At 39.8% G+C, this 17,838-nt stretch overlaps 1 protein-coding gene across 1 annotated transcript; it reads right to left on the minus strand.

Moving 5' to 3' along the window:
• Positions 1-21: 21 nt before the first annotated feature.
• On the minus strand, positions 22-14,385 carry LOC121509552 (histone-lysine N-methyltransferase SETD1B-A-like). The gene is made up of 17 exons (XM_041787003.1): positions 14,248-14,385; positions 14,006-14,110; positions 10,865-11,135; positions 10,666-10,778; positions 9,309-10,364; positions 8,359-9,045; positions 8,172-8,270; positions 7,995-8,073; positions 7,698-7,897; positions 6,924-7,074; positions 6,443-6,841; positions 4,587-5,579; positions 3,917-4,080; positions 3,707-3,832; positions 2,278-2,397; positions 290-427; positions 22-195 (listed from the first exon to the last, which is right to left on the minus strand). Exons 1-17 carry the CDS (start codon positions 14,383-14,385, stop codon positions 22-24), a joined length of 5,013 nt encoding a protein of 1,670 aa, XP_041642937.1.
• Positions 14,386-17,838: the final 3,453 nt, after the last annotated feature.

Below are 17,838 nucleotides of genomic sequence, written 5' to 3' on the forward strand. Positions count from 1 at the left end.
GTGGCTCTTCAGGACACTTCATTAGTTCAGGGAGCCACGGCAGCTATCTGCTCCACATAAACAAGGGATCTTTGTGTCCTCAATGGGGAACTTGTAGTCGTACGTGATCTCTTCATCGACACTTATCGGCTGCCGAGAGTAAATTACGATCTTCTTCTCAGAGTCCACAGTGATGATCTTTGCATAACAGTTAGGCTGTGAAACAGAGAACACACAAATTCAACTTTTGAGGATCATTTTGAGTAAATATTGATCGAATCTAAAGACTTATCTATCAGATTTTACTCACATTGCAACTGTGGTTGATAAATCTGGCTAGGTTCCCACATTTAGTAGCATCAATGATTGTATCCTGATCAACCCGGAACAGATAGCTGCTCCCAATGCCTTCCTCCTCGTACTTCTGCTCCCTCATGTCAGCAATGACCTGAGGAAACAGTGCTGTGTATCAGGGCCGTTTCTAGCCATTTTGGTGCCCTAGGTGAACTTACAATTTGCCGTGCCGCCGCCAAATGTGTGGCTACAGATACATATTTCTTAAAAAGTGCAGAAATATTAATATTAAGGTTTTTATTTATTATGTAGCATGTGCTTTTAAGCTTTTCAAACTTAAAGAAAACATCTGATTTGGGTTTTTTTCAGTTTGGCAACAATAATGAAATTTCCATGTTCTGATCAGCAGGGTCAATCTGTTTAGCAAAAGCCAAGGTAGTTCTTTTTACATCCATCAGTCAGAGATAACGTACTTTTACCAAAGTTAAAGACTTAATGTTTTGAGAAAACATTAGGGGCATAGACTCCATGGCTCCACCTCTGACTGATTAACGTGTCCACCACACAAGATTTACATATCATAATGCCAAAACAGTGTCAGAAACATAGGGTTATTAACACACTGTGACATAATTAATTAGACATATTTCAAGAGCACCTGCAGCAGTTTTTAAAGGTAATTATACTGTTAGCTCTACTAAGAGAAAAAAGTTAGAGGGCTGTGTTGGGATCAGGTCTGAATTTAATTTTTGCTTGCACTGAAACTGTTTAAGTTCGTAAACAGGGCACAGTCTAATTCCTTAAGTGTGCACAGAAGCTTTACGCTCCTCATAGTGCTGCAGACATTCAGTATAAGTGTCTCCACAGCACTGATGTGCCTCATGACGCACAGGAGGAGACTGGCTCAGAGATACTGAGCCAACATGCTGTTATTTAAGTGGAAATCCCTTCTATCCATTCAAACTGGCCTCTTTTCATAAAGCGTTTAATTTACAGACAAGGACAGGCACAGAGAGTGGCAAACAGACTAAAAACAAACTCCCCGTAGAGGCTGACTGACGTACGCTGAGCTTTTTGGCATTCGCAAACAATGATCAGGAAAATAATTCCACCAACGGCTTAGAAACAAACGATGTGTACATAAAGTCTGTAAATATGACTCTGACATTACTCCTGTTAATATAACCTGGGGTTAAATTAGGGTGTCAGCTGTTATTGTAGATGTTTTTGGAGTGTTATGGCTGATGAGGATGTGAGTTTTCTTCCATGCTTCATTCAGTGAGAAAACTTTGATGAGAACAGTGAAAAACAAGGGCAGTGACTAAGTGAACACAAAATTATAATCTATTTACCTGAACGCAGCTTCTGCCATTCCGTGTTTTACGTGGATGGTCAGACTGTAGGAGGAATTGGACGCGGGTTGCGGGTACAGGTAGGAGGGAGAGATGACACACACTGCACAGGCAAGGTGTTAATGATCAGGAAATCAGGGGGAATGGGCAGGTAGGGTGTCAGCTGTCCAACGCAGGACTCTATCTCAACATCCTGTCCGTTAAGCGCTGTGTGAACGAGGAAAAAGAAAGCTTTTTTTCTCTAAACGTCTTGCTGGGCTTCCAGTGTGCGTGTGCCGGGGGCACACATGGAGAGAGACAGAGAGCGGCGAGGTGAGCCTGGACTGTTTCACGAACGAGGGGCGCAGAGGTTAGAGGAATGGAGTTGATGCTCTGTTACATTGGTGGAACTATTAAAAATGTTCAGGGCTCATGATGGTGCCCCCCTCAGCGTGTCGCCCTAGGCAACCGCCTATATAGCCCATGCCCATAAACGGCCCTGCTGTGTATTACTATAGGCTTCAGACTGATGGAAAGTACGTCAGACACCCTAATGATCCCAGAGTATGTCTTCGGAGGGAATTTGGAGGAAACACATCAGGGGTTTGTTACAAAGGACGGGCGTTTTATGAAATGTTTTCAACGTTTTGTAATACCTTTGTTTTGGTCTCACCTGCCTGATGATTTGGCCCACGTACTCAATCACCATCTCGTCGGCTGCTATGGGCTCCATTGCAAAAAGGCCCCACTCATGGATGTGACTCCGACTGAAACGAATCCTCTTCTTTCGAAACTGATTTAAAGACAAATGAAGAGTTACATCTGGCATATGCTGTTTTTGGAGAGACTGAAAATATTGACCCAACAGTTCAGATGTGCAGAAATTTCTGAAAGAGTAAAGTCTTTGCATCTGGTCTTTCTCATTACTGCTGTCATCCTGGCAGCAATGGCAGCAGCAATCTTTAAACCTCTACAATGCACCTAAACTGTATTAAAGGCTTTAATTGAATATTTGTTTAAACTGTGGGTTCATTTATTTCTAGCCTCAGCTATGAGGTAATGAATAAAACTATTTTTCAGTGAAATGGTAATGAACAGTTAGCAGATACCAGAGTTGGGAACATTTGTTAATCTGCTAAACGATGCTTGTTGGCATACATTTTTAAGCTATTTTAATTTGGATGTTCAGATTACTTTTTCCAAACACCAATAAAACCCTCAACCTAGATCTCCTGTCCTCATTTGTTCCTGGAGCTCTAAAGAAAAAAGATGGCAGATATTTTTACTTTTATGGATGAAAAGTGTTATATAAAGTTGGTTGAGTTTCCTCAGACATTGAGCCTTAGGTGGGGAGGGTGGCTAGAGTCAAGGTCGACATGTCAACACACGTGTGACGCTCAGCAGCCAAACTCAAGCTTGCCAGCATCTCTTTTCACCCCTGGTAATACATCCAGAGACCACCGGTTTTCAAACCCTTGGGGCATCCACAGCATGACCAGGGGCTCCTGGCAGCCTAACAACCCACCTGGATAATACAGCTCGCCACATCCACCCCTTATTTTGCCCCAAAGGTGCGGACTTTGCTATTTTTTCAACTGATTGCTTTCCCATGCCCTTGGTAATATACAAAATACTGTATATGAAAACATCTATAACTGCATAGCATGTACAGTCATTCTACTAGGTAGTATGACTTTGCTCACACAGCTGTCCATATAAACGCACAAACACGAGGGCAGAAGGGATTTTATCCATTTTTCCATTCAAAGACCCAAACTAGGGTGCAGATGGCCGAGCAGTTTGGTTGTGCCTCATATACAGAGGCAGCCCGGGTTCAAGTCTGGCCTGTGGCTCTTTCATGTCATTCCCCTCTCTCTCATCCCTTTTTCTGGCTCTCCTATCTCTCTAATAAAGGCAAAAAGCTCAAAACTTCACATAAAAAAAGACTAAAGCACACTGATAAAGGTTGTATTGATTAATTTTTTGTTCAGTTCAAATTGATAGAAAACTAGTTTAGGTAAAAAGCAAGTCAACAAATTTGTATAATATTGTCAATAACTGTTTACCTCTCCTTTTGAGCTTTATCGCTATAACTGCCTTACCTTCAGCTGGTTGAACTTGACCAGGTCGCTGTCACAGCTGAATGACGACAGTAGGCGGCGCTGTTCAGACCTGAAGTCAGACCCGGCTCGTAGGGAGGTCGGCTGCTGGCTTAGGATGGACACTCCCTGCTGAGATACACGCTGACATTGAGCACTGATTGGATGATAAAAATAAGACTCTGGCTCATCAGACCTTCCCCTCTTTGATACCTGAGTACTTGTAGATGGAAGCTCTGTGGTCGGCTTTGTGCTGTTGAGATATTTTAATTTATCTTTTCTGCTGATTCTGTAAAAACCTTCGCTGCGAGCAGAGCCCGTCCTGTGGTGCGGCAGCCAGGGTTTGTGTTGATTCATCTCTGGTGTGACTTTAGTCAGTGAGCAGCAGTTAAGGATGCCAAAAAGAGTAAAGAAAATAAAAGTGTGTAGAATAAGAGGGCTTGGTTGTCCGACTTCATTATGTATGTGTTGAGCTATAGATTGAATTCAGAACTTTTGATGAATCCACAATGCATTTTCCCAGTAATTTAGACATGTAAAGTGATTTTTAATTCTCTTTCAGACATGATTTCACTCTTGAGATTTTCTGATGTTTCTGTAAGGTGCATGCACGAACACAGACAATCAGATCTGTTCACTGCAAAATTTTTCTACCTGTCCCTCCATTAAATGCCAATGCAAATTCAGGGTGAGAGGACATGTTAACACAGCAGATAACTAACATTTGTATTTGGGCAAATGGAGATTTCCGCTGTTGTGATTGTCCTGTGGAAACATCTTTATAGATGTAGTGATATTAACCCAACTATAAATCAACCTTTTTGTTGCTTTACAATTTTTAATATTATCTAATTCAAACCTGAAGCTTTATTAAAAAGGATATGAGGGTGAGGTATCCACAGGATGTCACTGAGCCACCCAAACCCATTGTCTTGCTCTTGCAGCTTTTCATAGGTGCACTGCAGCAGTCTCGCGTCTTCTTCATCTAGCCCCTTCTTCCACACCCAGTGGAGTATCCTCTTCTCCTCAGAGAGCGAACGCCACCTGTGAGGACGACTGTAAGAGGAACAAGGACCACTGATCCTTTTTAGTGACCTGTGTCTTTTATAGATAGTCCTCTTTAGCCTCCTCAGGTGTTTCCCTCTCAGTAAGACTTTATCTGCATCTCTCCTGTTCTCCTCAGCTAAAAGTCCAGGCATGTTCTCCAGTCCCTGCAGAGGCTTCATCCTTACACCTGGACTGGTCCACATTGCTCTTCTTTCTGAAGAGTCAGATGAGGACTCAGAGGGACTGCAGGGAGAGGAGTCGCTTACAAGCTGTAAGTTCATCATTTGAGTTTTCCTCCTATGGGCTATGGTTCTTTGAGGCAGGATGATGTCTCTTCCTGGAGTCTTTGGTGCTGCGATGTATGGATTATTAGACAGGAATGGCACAGGAATGTGTGAGCACTTTGTCTGGCTACTTTCTGACATGTTTGTCTCTCGGCCTGGAGTTGCTGGCGCTCTAACACAGTTTTGCAGAGTCCACCCACTTCTATCCTCTCGACCAGGAGTTTTGGGCCTTTCCTGGTAAGTTGGGTAGGATTGCATGCGATCAAAGGGAGTGATAATGAGTTCAGTATTTGCTGGAGAAAAAGAGAGGACTTCATTGGCAGATTCCTCACTTTCCAGTCCATCCATGATCCCCCTGCCTGGTGTTTGTGGTCTTTCTGGCTCCTCCACAGCTGGAGACGTAGGTTTGCTTCGTATCAGAAGGTCGGGATCGCTATCCGTCAAGTAGCCTGAAGGAGTGGGAGGTCTCAGGTTTTGTATGTTCTCGAGTGGCTCCAACATCCATTCAGAGCTCTCCATCTCTACATCGAGGTGTGGCGCTGCTGCTGTGCAGAAAAAAGAAACAACATTATTAATTAATACTATTTAAAACTACTTTTATCCTCTAATCTTTCATCTAGTGGCATCTTGAAGTTACCATGAGAAATTGTCAGTTGGTGATGATCAGTGTTGGGGGTAAAGTGTTACAAAGTAATCTGTTAGAGTTCTCAGATTACTACTTTTACATTAGTTTTACAATTCAAGTATTAATTATTAGTAACATATTCATAAAAGTAATCCTTTACTGAAAGAAAAATCCCCAATTTCCTTTCCCTTCTGTGGCCATAAAAAGAGAGGGGAAAAAGAAGCTCCATGAAGCACCTGCACTATTTGTCCTTCTTTCTCTCCTGTTGGCACATAGCAGTGGGAAGTAAACACAGCTGGGTCAGTAAGCTATTATATATTTGGGGGCATTTTGAGGGGCTTGAGCCTTGCTGTTGGGGCAAGTAGTCCCTGCCAAAGATGCTTTAAGATAATCAAAAGCTATTTTAATGCTATCTTTATCAGTCTGGGCACCTTGTTTGCGTTTCAAATACATGTCAAATCATTAAAATTTTAGAGATGCAACTCATATTTTATACACACCTGTAGTAACTGTACTTAATGGCCCTTGGAGTAAGAGGCTCCAGGCAACTACCTAGCTCTGCCTTATAGTAAAACTACCAATAACAGCAACTTGATTAAATTTACTTATGCCAAACACAAACTGAATGGTTTTCTTTTTTTTGTGTGTTTCAACTTGATTTGGGCCCATAAAATCTCAAAGCTCTTTAGTATATAGATGTCCTTGCTTAGTATCAAAGTAACATTGCGTGAATAATTCTTTAAATAATCACATCTACTGCTAAAAACATGCTAGACTGATAACCTTGGAGTCCGGTCAGAGACATGGGCTGCAGATTCTCCAGTGGCTCGCTGGTTTGGAGCTCCATCATGACATCTATGTCGCAGGTATCTTGTCGGCAGGTTGAGTACTGGTTCTCCTCGGTTTCTTCTCTGTGTGATGGAGATGACCAGTCCAGCAGGTCCGGGTCCAGCTGAGCACCAGGTGTTAATGGGGTTGAGGGGGTGACAGGGGATTCAAGCTCCATGGATTCCTCATCTGATGATATGACGATAAAATCATCGCTCTTATTGTCCTTGCTGTCCTCCTCCATGTGCTCGTCATCTGGACTGAGGTCTGAGTACGAGTCCTCACAGCTCTCTGAGCTGAATGAGTCAGAGGAGTTGAGGTCTGAGGAGTACTCGCTCTCCTCTGAACAACTCTCTGCAGTGAAAAACAAACATTTTTACCCATAGGTAATATTTTAACTAAAGGTTGGTGTTACAACCAAATTTGTTTAAGCTACCTCTGTCAGAGAACTCCGACTCATTGCTGGATTGGCAAATGTCATCTTCATCCTCCGTGTGCTTGGGTGTAAACCTCTTATCTTGATTTTTGTCGTCATCGGGATCAACATCAGCATCAGCATCAGCAGTGTCACAATCTCCTCTTTCAATCTATTGAGAGCAGAAGTAATAATATTTATGTTTTTAGAGTTTGACTCTTTCATCGTACAGTCAGTTTAAAACTGTACAATGAAAGACAACCACACCATCGAGAGACGTCGCCACAGACAAAGCTGGATCCCTAAAGAGGAAAAACTGTGCACCCACTGCAACCAACAGGAGGTGGAAACGGAGCTGCATTTTCTAACCACCTGTCCTTTATACAAGGAAATCAGAGACAAATTCTATCCACTTTTCACCAGCAGACCAACAGACAGAAACTTCCATATCTACTGAGTGAAGTGCAACAGTGTGCAAATGTTGCAGCACATTATGTGAGCTGTTGTGACCAAAGAAGAACCGCAACCAGCACAACACCACCATGAAATGGACTTTCTACATTTTTAACCACAATTTAAGGTAAAAAAAAAAAAACCTACTGCTATAATGATTATTATAAAATGAGAACTGCTTTGGCAATGAAACCAATGATGTTTTCAGTGCAAATAAATTCAGCTGAATTAAACTAAGTTATGATGAGCAGCTTATGTAAGACATGGAACATTGTTCTTAAGACATGGTTGATCGATCTGAGAACTAAGAGCCTTGCAATTCAAATTTTTTTGTTCATTTACCAGGATTTGAAGATCATCATGCACTGGCAGAAGCCTATCCTCAACTTTCTCTGAAGTCCCTTCTTCACTTTGAAGTTTGCTTTCTTCTAATTTTTTCTCATTCCCATCATCATCATCACTGTCCAGCTCATGTGGCCTTGCATGCCTTCGCTTGGCTCTCTCTGAAGCAGGTTTACATGTGTCCTCCCGCTGCTTTACTTCTAAAATCACACAGAAGGAGAACAACACAGTGGATCAGGAAACAAGCTAAAACATACAGTTAAAGTCAAAGATGGCTCACTGTGTTGTTGCACTAACCAGAATTTTTTAGAGCAGAGCCTGGAACATTGTCTGCCTTTTCTGATGAAGCAAGATCATCTGCTGTTTTTCTTTTCACCTGCATAAAAAAAACAACATTTCATTTCAAATAGCACTGTGCATCATCAAGAGATGAGACTTTATCAAATGCAATGCCAAGATAAGTAGAACAGTTACTTTAAATGATGGTAGTGGAGGTTTTTTGCCTTGGCCCATGATGCGACTGAGAAGTTTTGTAAGTTTAGTTTTCTCTTTAGCCGTTCCATTTTCAATTTTCTGTGTCTTAGATGAAAACAAATAAAAGAGCCTTAATCGTGTTATTATATACAAAAAATATCTTTATTGATTTGATTGAATTGTTCACAAACAAAGTAAGATTTACCTTTGTTGTCTTCTCTTGACAGTCCCACCAGTCCTCAAATGCTTTAAAAGCGATTCCTTCAATCATTCTGCGGGTGATGTCCTTCTTTATGATAGACTTCAATTCATCCAAGATGACCTCTAAAACTTTTTCTACTGTGACCTTGTGAGGATTTCCCCACACATGTGCAAAACCTGGAGGTGGCACGAAAGGGTTAAACCTAGGTAAAGGCGGAGCCGGCCAGGTAGGTCGGGGAAACCTTGGAGGATCCCCTTTATCCAGACCACCTGCAGGCTGTACAGGTAAGGGGAAGGTGGGCACAGGTGGTGGGACAGAAGGAGGTAGCATCAAAGATGGAGGGGGGCCATGAAAAGTTGGAGGAGGGGGAATTGATGGAGGAGGAACAGGGATGCAGGTGTGATGCCCTGGAGGTGGGATCCAGCCTGGAGGAGGGATTGGGATGGTGCCGTTTGGCAGGCGAGGAGGGACAGGAGGAGGAAAGGGAGGAAGGGGAAAAGGGAAAGCGGGGACAGGTGGATGGGAAGATGCTGGTTTAAGAGCAGGAGGAGCATGAAGATGACTGGTGCTACTGCGAGAAGTGAAGGGTGGAAGCTGACAAAGAGAGAGGGTCTCTGTTGTTTGGGTCAAAACTCCTGATGGTCTGTTATCCTCAATTTCTCCCCGATGCTCCTGAATAAGACAAAAAAAAAAAACAAAAAAAAAACAAAAACAGATGTCTTACTGAAATCACAAAAGCTGATAAATTACCAGAGATCTAAATATAGTGACAATATATAGAAGTTGCTACTTCTGTGCAACATTTTTGATATATACTTTTACTATATAGTATTTTTCACTTATGTTATCTAAAATATTTATTTTATTTTCTTAGCTGTATCTTGGATCTAATTTGTGTATCTGGAATGCTGGATATAAGAAGTTAAAGGAGTTACCTGAGGATGTGGTAATGTTTTTAGCCTTTTTGCATCTTTTTTGTTGTTTAAGTGAGCTCTCCTTTCAAAATGTAGGAGATCAGAAGGATTTGGAGATTGGAAGTTTCTTACAAGAAATGAAACAGCTTCAGCAGTTTCATCATCTTCATTTTCAAGCCATGTTGAACCCACGTCTACCAGGTCATTGCATGATTGCTGCTGGCTTGTTCTGATGGATCTATGAGGAGTTGTAGTGCGGACCAGTGAGCTGTCTAATACAGGCGAGGCGTGTGCTGAGCAGGGTGAGGCCGGGCTGTCCTCAGGGTCCACATCAGTCTCCAAAGCGTCAAAGAACAAGGTCCCTGTACTCTGGCTGTTTGTTAGTAAGCTTTCAATGCGGGAGTCCAAACTTTCCACCACTGGCTGGGGACTGCTGGAGGAAAAGTTGTCAGCAGATGCAGAAAAGTTTGTTAAGCATGTATTTTCATTATCTTTGACCTGCTGGTCAGCTTTGAAATCAATACTCAGGATGCTGAACGACTTGCAGTTCAGTTGCAATGATTTGGGTGTGGCAGTAAACACATCTCTGGTCTCCTCAGAAGGGGAAATAATGTCAAAGGAAGGCTCTGTATTATCCTGAGAGGAGGATTTTTCACCCTGACTCCACAGTGTAAGCTTCCGCCTGTTTGTTTGTATCTGACCAGAGTTTTTAGTGTGTGTTATTTGTGGTTGCCAATGCTTCAAAATGAAGTTCACATCTGAGACTTCACTGGATCCCCTGTGATACCTTGCAGGCTTGCGATGGCAAAGCTCTCGTCTTAAAGATTTGTGAACACTGTATGTGGAGGGCTCCCCCTGGAGTACCGGAGTCGCCTGAAGACTGGAGTAACAGGAGTCCTGAGAGAGAGGAGTGGCAGAGAAGCAGGGAGTGCGGGGGGTTCCCTGAGAGCGTGGCGTCAGCCCAAAGCTGCAGGGTGTATCCTGCCAAATACTTGAGTAGGCCGTGTCCAGAGAGAGGGGGGTGGAGATGCTGATGGGGCTGGAGAGGATTGCCTGTCTCTGCATGGATGTGCCTCCCTGAAGGAATATAAAGATTAAGAGGAGGAAAGGTAAAACAGGAAGAAGGACGCAGCGAATAAAAGCAGATTAACCAGAGCATATTATGTTACACCCAGCAGATGATATTGCTCTCTATCCGTCCAATTCAAAAAATATATTTACATCCATTTCTCAGTGAAATTTATTTGAAGTACAGCCCCGTGAGATGAATGATCCTGTTTTCAAGGGAGTGGCGTACACACACACACAAAAAAAGGTAAAACAGAGACACTACAAGATATGAGTTAAATGATGACTCCAATATTCAAAACTTGTTTACCAGCAGGCCACTGATTAAGCTTTGAAGCACCTCCTCGCTGCTGCCCACTGGCAGCGTCCACGGAGTGTAGAGTCCATGTAACAGGAGCTGGAGATATCGCGCCCTGTTTACTCCTGAGGAGTTACAATTAATCATAAAATTAAACACAAAATAACTGCATGGCCCAAAAAATGCAGCATATTCCTGAAATAAACATTACCTTTGGGATCAATTTCCACGTGAATAATATTTCCCATCACTGATGTCTGATGAAGATGCTGAACAGCTTCTTTAGCCGCCCTCACCGTGTTGAAGACGACCTTTGCCAGCCCTAAGTGTTTCTTGTTCTTTGGACTGTAAAATATTTGCACTTCTTCAACGTTGCCATGTTTGCTGCACATATCGGTCAGGAATGCCTCCCTCACGTTGTCATTCAGACGAGAAAATGTCACTTCTTTGGGAGGAACAGGGCCAATATACCACTTGTCAACCTAAAAAAAAGACAAAGATAAACAGCTTAGTTATTATAGGGAGTCAGTATGGCTATCTTAGTTTACTATGCTCAATTATGGAATGTTAATGAAAACATTTGCTCAGGTAGCTTACTGTTTATGGAGTTATTTGCTCTTCTAACAGAGCATTGTTGTTTACTGCAAGTTTTTGCTTTAATTCAAAGAAAATAAGTAAGTAATGTGTGCATCTTTTAGGTAACACTTTATTTGAAGGGGTATGCAAGACTGGCATGACTTTAATGCAAGGTTGATATTGTTTGCTCCCTTTGTGCTTCTTTTTGCAGTCAGGTAAGGCTATAGCCAGCAGTCTTAGCCAAACATAAAGACTGGAAACAATGGGGGAGTGTGGGGCAAGATCCAGCTTTTACTTATCTGGCTCTCCAGGAAATACAAGAAGCTGCAAGGCAACCAGACAGAGTGCAAGGTAAACTGCAAAACTGCACTCTTGATGCAGATGTAAAGTAGTGTAGAAGTGGGTATGCTCTTTATTTACTGCATTACAAGGTAACACAATTGACCGAATGCCACTTACTGACAACATTCATAAATGCTCATAAAGCCTCCTTCATGTGACATGTCATGATCATGACAGTGTCATGTCAGTCCTGCATACCCCTTCAAATGAAGTGTTACTGACAATTTTTGTTTAAACAATCTTTACCAATTATATGAAGGCTTTTTTGATACAGACAAAAGTACTCAACAGCATGGTTAATTTATTAGTAAATTACTTTAAATGTAGTTGACATAATAGCATAAGGATGTTGGCAATCTTAAAAACAAATATAGGCTGTTTTTCTTGTCAACATTGATTTTTTTTCTTTCCCTTTTCCACCTTTTAACACAGACCTCTGTGGTCTAAATGGATCATGTCATGAGCCATGCCTTGGTCAAAATATTCTGCAAAATCTGGCCTATAACTCCTCAAAAGTATACAAAGCAGCCCATTTTTTTTTAGGAGAAAGGTATCAAAAGTTTTTCTTAGATACCAGATTTTACAGTAACATGAATCAAGAACCAGGAGAGGTTTTTGACCCTTTATAAACCAGGTCTAAACAGCTGCTTTGTCTCTTGCATCTCTTTCGACCTTAGCCTGACCCTCTCTTCTCTGTGCTGACCTGAGTACAGCTATGTGTACTTATAACTGATGACAAACTGACCATGGAATGATGAACACACCCACAGATATTAATAAAAAGGATGCTACAATTATAGTTTGGGAATTTACAAACTATTTTTTCCTCAGTTTCTCTCAAAATGTGCACAGAATGTGTAACGTGTTCTGTGGAGCAGGGAATCCAAATTAGTATCTTGGTCATAATGTAGTAATTATGTCCTGTCACTCAGTCATGGTAATATAATTCAATGATTCATAATTCTGCTATTGTATCTTGGTCCTTTTATAATGTAGTTACTAAATCTTGGTAGCTTATAATGCTACTGATAGATTTTGGTTAGTTGTGTATATAACTGTTGCATTTGGCACTACATAATGTTGCTATTGTGTCTTGAACATACTTTAATTATTGCCTTCCTGTATTTCTTTATTGCAGCTATGATAATGCTTTGCACTTTGTATAACTTATAGAATAGGATTTATCCATGGTTTTATTTATCTAATGTGTTAGGCCTCAGCATCTGAAACCAATCAGTCATTATAAAAAAAATCTGTGGATATTTTAGACATTTTTTTTTACATTTATACAGTTTTTACCAAGTAGGACTTATTTATAGTTCTCTATAGTGAATAACAATGCATTTTAATGCCAGGTGTTTGTCTTTGCTATGTGGGAGTTTGATGTACAGTGCTTAACAAATTTATTAGACCACCCTAACCCTAACCAAAGTAAGGTTTATGCCACAGCTGCCCTAAATTAACAGCACTGGTAATTACCAAAATCATTTTATATGTTTCTGCAATGGTTAATACACCAACATGTAGAAGCTCTTTAATCCAAATGATATTTTTAATGCTAAAATATAATTATTTGTTATCCACGAATTTTCAAATGTACTGATTTACAAAAAAACTGAAAAAATAGTAAAGCAAATTAATATTTCTTGATTAATATGTCAAACTATAGTTATTTACTTGCATTCCTGAACAGAAAATTTAGCTTTAGTGGTTGAATGTTATGCTTGATTAATTTCTGACTTCTCAGAGAAGCCCAGTGAGCCAGCTCAAATTTGGGTGAATTCAGTTTGAAATCCCTCATTCCTGTCCAAAATGGTAAAATGTGGAGAGCTCACTGAAAATGAAAGAGTCCACATTAAAGCACTTCATGATGCTGGATGGTCTTTGACACCATATTGAGACAAATATGACAAGTGGTCTAATAAATTTGTTAAGCACTGTATGTTTTGTGTCCGTTTTTTATGTGTGACTACAGATTGGAAAATTACAACTCACTTAACCTGGTGCAACCATGTTTTCTTTTATAATGTAAGAATAATTAATGTCATTGCTCGCTGTCCCTCAAAAACTAAAGAAACTAAACTATATAATATATGGCTTAACATAATTAAGCCCTTTCATATGACAATGTCATCTGTTTAGGTATATTTTGATGTGAAATTGGGAAAATCTGTAATGAATTTTCCTGGAAAGCACAATATTTTCCAGGTCATACTGTTTTTAATAAAAAATAAATTTTTATTATTTCACAGACAGAACCATTCCTCTGATTTATATACTGTATTTTAAATACTTAAGGTACACTTTTCTGATGACTGCATACTTATAATCTTTGTGTAAGTATCATATTTAATGCAGGATTTGTATTGATTTTGCTTCAGTATATAAAAAAAATCCAGCCTCTAAGTACCTGGACACTTTATCCAAACATTACCTTGAATTTAGGAACAGAAAGGTCAGTCTTGGTAGATTTGCTCCACAGACGGCAGATACGGGGATCTCTGACTGTATCCACAGGAAACAGACCTAAGTCCTCCACCTGCTCAGGTAAACAACATCCATCAATGTAATGGAAAACATGCTCGCTTGTTACGGGCAGTTTCAGAGCGGGAAACTATTTTAGCAGACAATTTATCTTTAAGAATAGGCAATAGACTGATATTATGAAGCACTCACAGGAATGTTGAAATATTGTCCATCATAACGGTACACTTTATACAATCCTTTTGTCAGTGCGGGGTCAATAATCAACTTGCAGCTGGTCCAGTGCTGAGGTGGCGTCTCTCTCTCAGAAGTTTGAGTGTCGCTTTCCATTACATTCGTCAAAACCTGCAAAATAAACACCGTAAACTTCATTTATACCACGGCTAGTCCGGCTATAAACCCAGCTTTAAGCTAGCTGACATCAGCCATCCACTGGAGGTTAACACGCCCCGACAGGTGATGAGGAGCATCACCTGTACTGTTATCCAACTTTAACGAAACCAGGCCACGAAATTTACAAAAGGTAAAAATACTAAAAGTTAAGGTGACAAAAATAGTTTAATTTTCGTACCAGAACCAAAGTTTTGTCCTCTGATGGAGCAACATTGTTGAAAAGCTGTTGTTATTTTTTGTCCTCACAGCTGCTTCGCCGAGGTTGGAGAACGTATCCATCCGCCAACAGAAAGTGACAGGATATAGATCCTAAGACGAGGCGGAAGGACACAAAATCTAGGCGGAATGTGGGTTAACAGGTAAAAGTTATGACTTTTTCTGCACCTGCTGGAGTTTCTGCGCACCTTGGTTCAAATTTTGACGAGAGTCCATATGATTTAATATACAAATAAAAAGGAAAATTCAACTATGTACGCCTTTTCATTATTCATAACGTTTATAATGGTATGTTCTGGCTCTCATCACCACCTAAAGCCTTAAGTGTAGTAGATACATCAAGCGGAAACATTTATCTTTTTACTTGCATGCGGGCGAGATAAAACTAATCTATTATTAATTTTTAATTCCTTCAAATCATCTGTGAACATAAACATATTATATTTCTATACGGAATTGGATAATAAAATAATAATAATTGTTATTATTATATTTTTATTAATATTGTTGTTATTCTTGCTTTGATTTTGTTACACTTTAGTTTACATCACTAGGATTTGCATTAATAACTTTTTATTGATGGAGATTGAGGCAAACCATTTGTAATATACATTTACATTTCTTTGTTTTACAAAAGTATAAGTAGTATTTTAAAAGCCGTCACTATTCAAAGTATTTGTATTACTATGATTATATTGATTTTGCTTTCTTTGCATTAAGATTTTGTGTGTAGAATTTCCAAATAAACTCCCTTTTTCTATAGGATGTATATGACCACCAGGGGGCGCTACTGCACAGAGTGATGGCGCCCTTGCCAAAAAGCTGTGATTGTCAGAAGGTTGGGGTTTTGTTTACATGTCCTAAACACACAGTTTTGCTCATTTCGTTGTTTAACTTCAGCAGGAGGTAAACTTTATCTCGTTCAGGGTATCATCTCTGGATTCATTGTTAATGAAGATTCATTATTTCCAAGTTCATATTAGGGATATTTGCTGGATTGGAGCAACATAAAATTAACTTTTGTTTTTTATTTGGGCTTTTTTTGCTAGTAAGATCATGCTCTTGTTACCTCAAGCATCAAAAGGTGTGTCAAAAATCAACCACATGCACTTCCTTTGGAATATCATAGGAACTTTGATTTCATTAATCTGTTGGTCATCGGCTAGAATAAAACGGCTGTTTTATTTTTGATTGAAAATGCAATTGTGAGAGGCGCAGATAGCCTAGAGCAGTGGCCATCAACTTGTGACCCAAGGGCCACATCAGCCCCCCAAAGCTTCCAATCAAGCCTCCAGAATATGATAAAATTCAGAATAAGTGAGGAGGAGAAAAGGTGTTGTGGTTTAAAATGTATCTTACCTGCAGTACTTAAATGAACCCCAAAAAACAATTAATACTGAGACAGTTTTATCTGGAATGACTTAAAATTCGATCTGTTTTAACAGAAATCTACCTGTCAGCCATGATTAGTTTATATGATGCATGATAAACACAAATTTATCAGTCCAATCCTGATTAAGTCTGCAGTTTTCTATGTCCACTTTCAAGCTAAAATATCTCATTTGCTCCCTTGAGGCTTATTGCAGTATAGGCAGTGGGGACTGAATTTATTGTGAATACCTAGATATTACAATTAGTTTTAAAGAATATATTAATAAAATAGTGAATAATAATAGACATAGATAGAAAGTTACAGTTAATAGACCAAAATTCATATTTTATTTCAGCTTATTTGATGGTCCGGCCCAGACAGCATCTGTCAAGACAAAATCTGGCCCTTGTACAACTCCAGTTGATGGCCCCTGGCCTGTTAGTTAGGTCACGCCCCATGTATGCAGGCAGGCCTGGGTTTAAGTCCGGCCTGCAGCTCATTTCCCACAGCCCCTCCCCACTCTCCTACCCTTATTTCTCACTCTATCTACTGCCCTTCTCTTTGAATAAAGACTAAAAAGCACAAAAAATTGTATATTTAGAAAAAACGCAGTGATTAATATGGAAATACAAGGTGGTTTCTACTTCATGTTCAAAACCAGATGAGCAAAAGCTTAAAAATAGTTTTATTATCTTCTAAATTCTGAATAATTAAAGGAAATTCAAAAAAAGGTCCGATTTTTTTATATTCTGTAACTGGAAGTCCTCATTACAAGCCTGTCATTATCATGTGATCTGACATATTCATATTCTAACCAGTCTATGATAGCTGATGGCAAACTTTGAGTTGATTTATTCTACATGGTTGAAATGTTCATGTGGACAGATTTCTCTCAGGATTAATAAAGAATGTCTGATTTTGCTTATTATTTCAATATTTCAACCTGGGAATATTTGTCTCAAATGTGTCTTAAGGAGTGATTATTGAACGAATGTCCCAACTGTTTCTGCTCTTTACCACCTCCTCCATCATGCCTGCACACTGAGCACTACCTCAGCCTCAGTTTCTGTTTAACTCTGGAGTATTTCTGCAGTAAACACACTGTCAGGACCAAAATACACAAGAGGCATCCTACCTCATTATTCTTTGAAAAACTAAACATGACAGAGAAAGGATCAGAAGGAGCAAAAAAAGGAAGAACCAGGAATTTAGGGAGATATCTATGCAAGATTTTCACCTCCAATTAAAACCCAAAATCTACAAACAAATGTACTGTGGTTTCAAGCACCTGAAAGGAAGCACTGGAAGACAAAGAAGTACCTCTATGACACTGGAGGTCATTTCTATTTTTATTCAGAGTGCAGCAACCTCCTTGTTTAACAGGTCGCCCAGGTCTGGGAGGGGTGTAGCATCATTCCTCAGCTGGACGAGGGAAGTAATCACAAGTTATTGATAACAATTGGAGTTATGTTGGTTACAAAGGAAAGTCTTTAAATTATAACTTTATAAAGCTATTGTTGTTGAATTAGCTTTTAAAGCAGCTGTTTTAAGATAAACCGCTTCATAAAGCCTATATTACATATACCTTATATATTAATGTGTGGCTGACTATGCCGACTTTAAAGTTAGTAGTGACAAAACTTAATACTTCCTTCCTTCACAGATTTGAATCTCATCAAGAAGAGTTTAACCAACCATGAAATTTCCTTGTAACTGATTATTAAAATGATAAGGATTTGCTGTCGGCCACTCATGACACAGAACTCATAATGTAGAAAGTATTTATGAAGACATTATGAAAT

The sequence above is a fragment of the Cheilinus undulatus genome, linkage group 5 (genome assembly GCF_018320785.1).
Source record: "Cheilinus undulatus linkage group 5, ASM1832078v1, whole genome shotgun sequence".
In the NCBI taxonomy this organism is placed as follows: domain Eukaryota; kingdom Metazoa; phylum Chordata; class Actinopteri; order Labriformes; family Labridae; genus Cheilinus; species Cheilinus undulatus.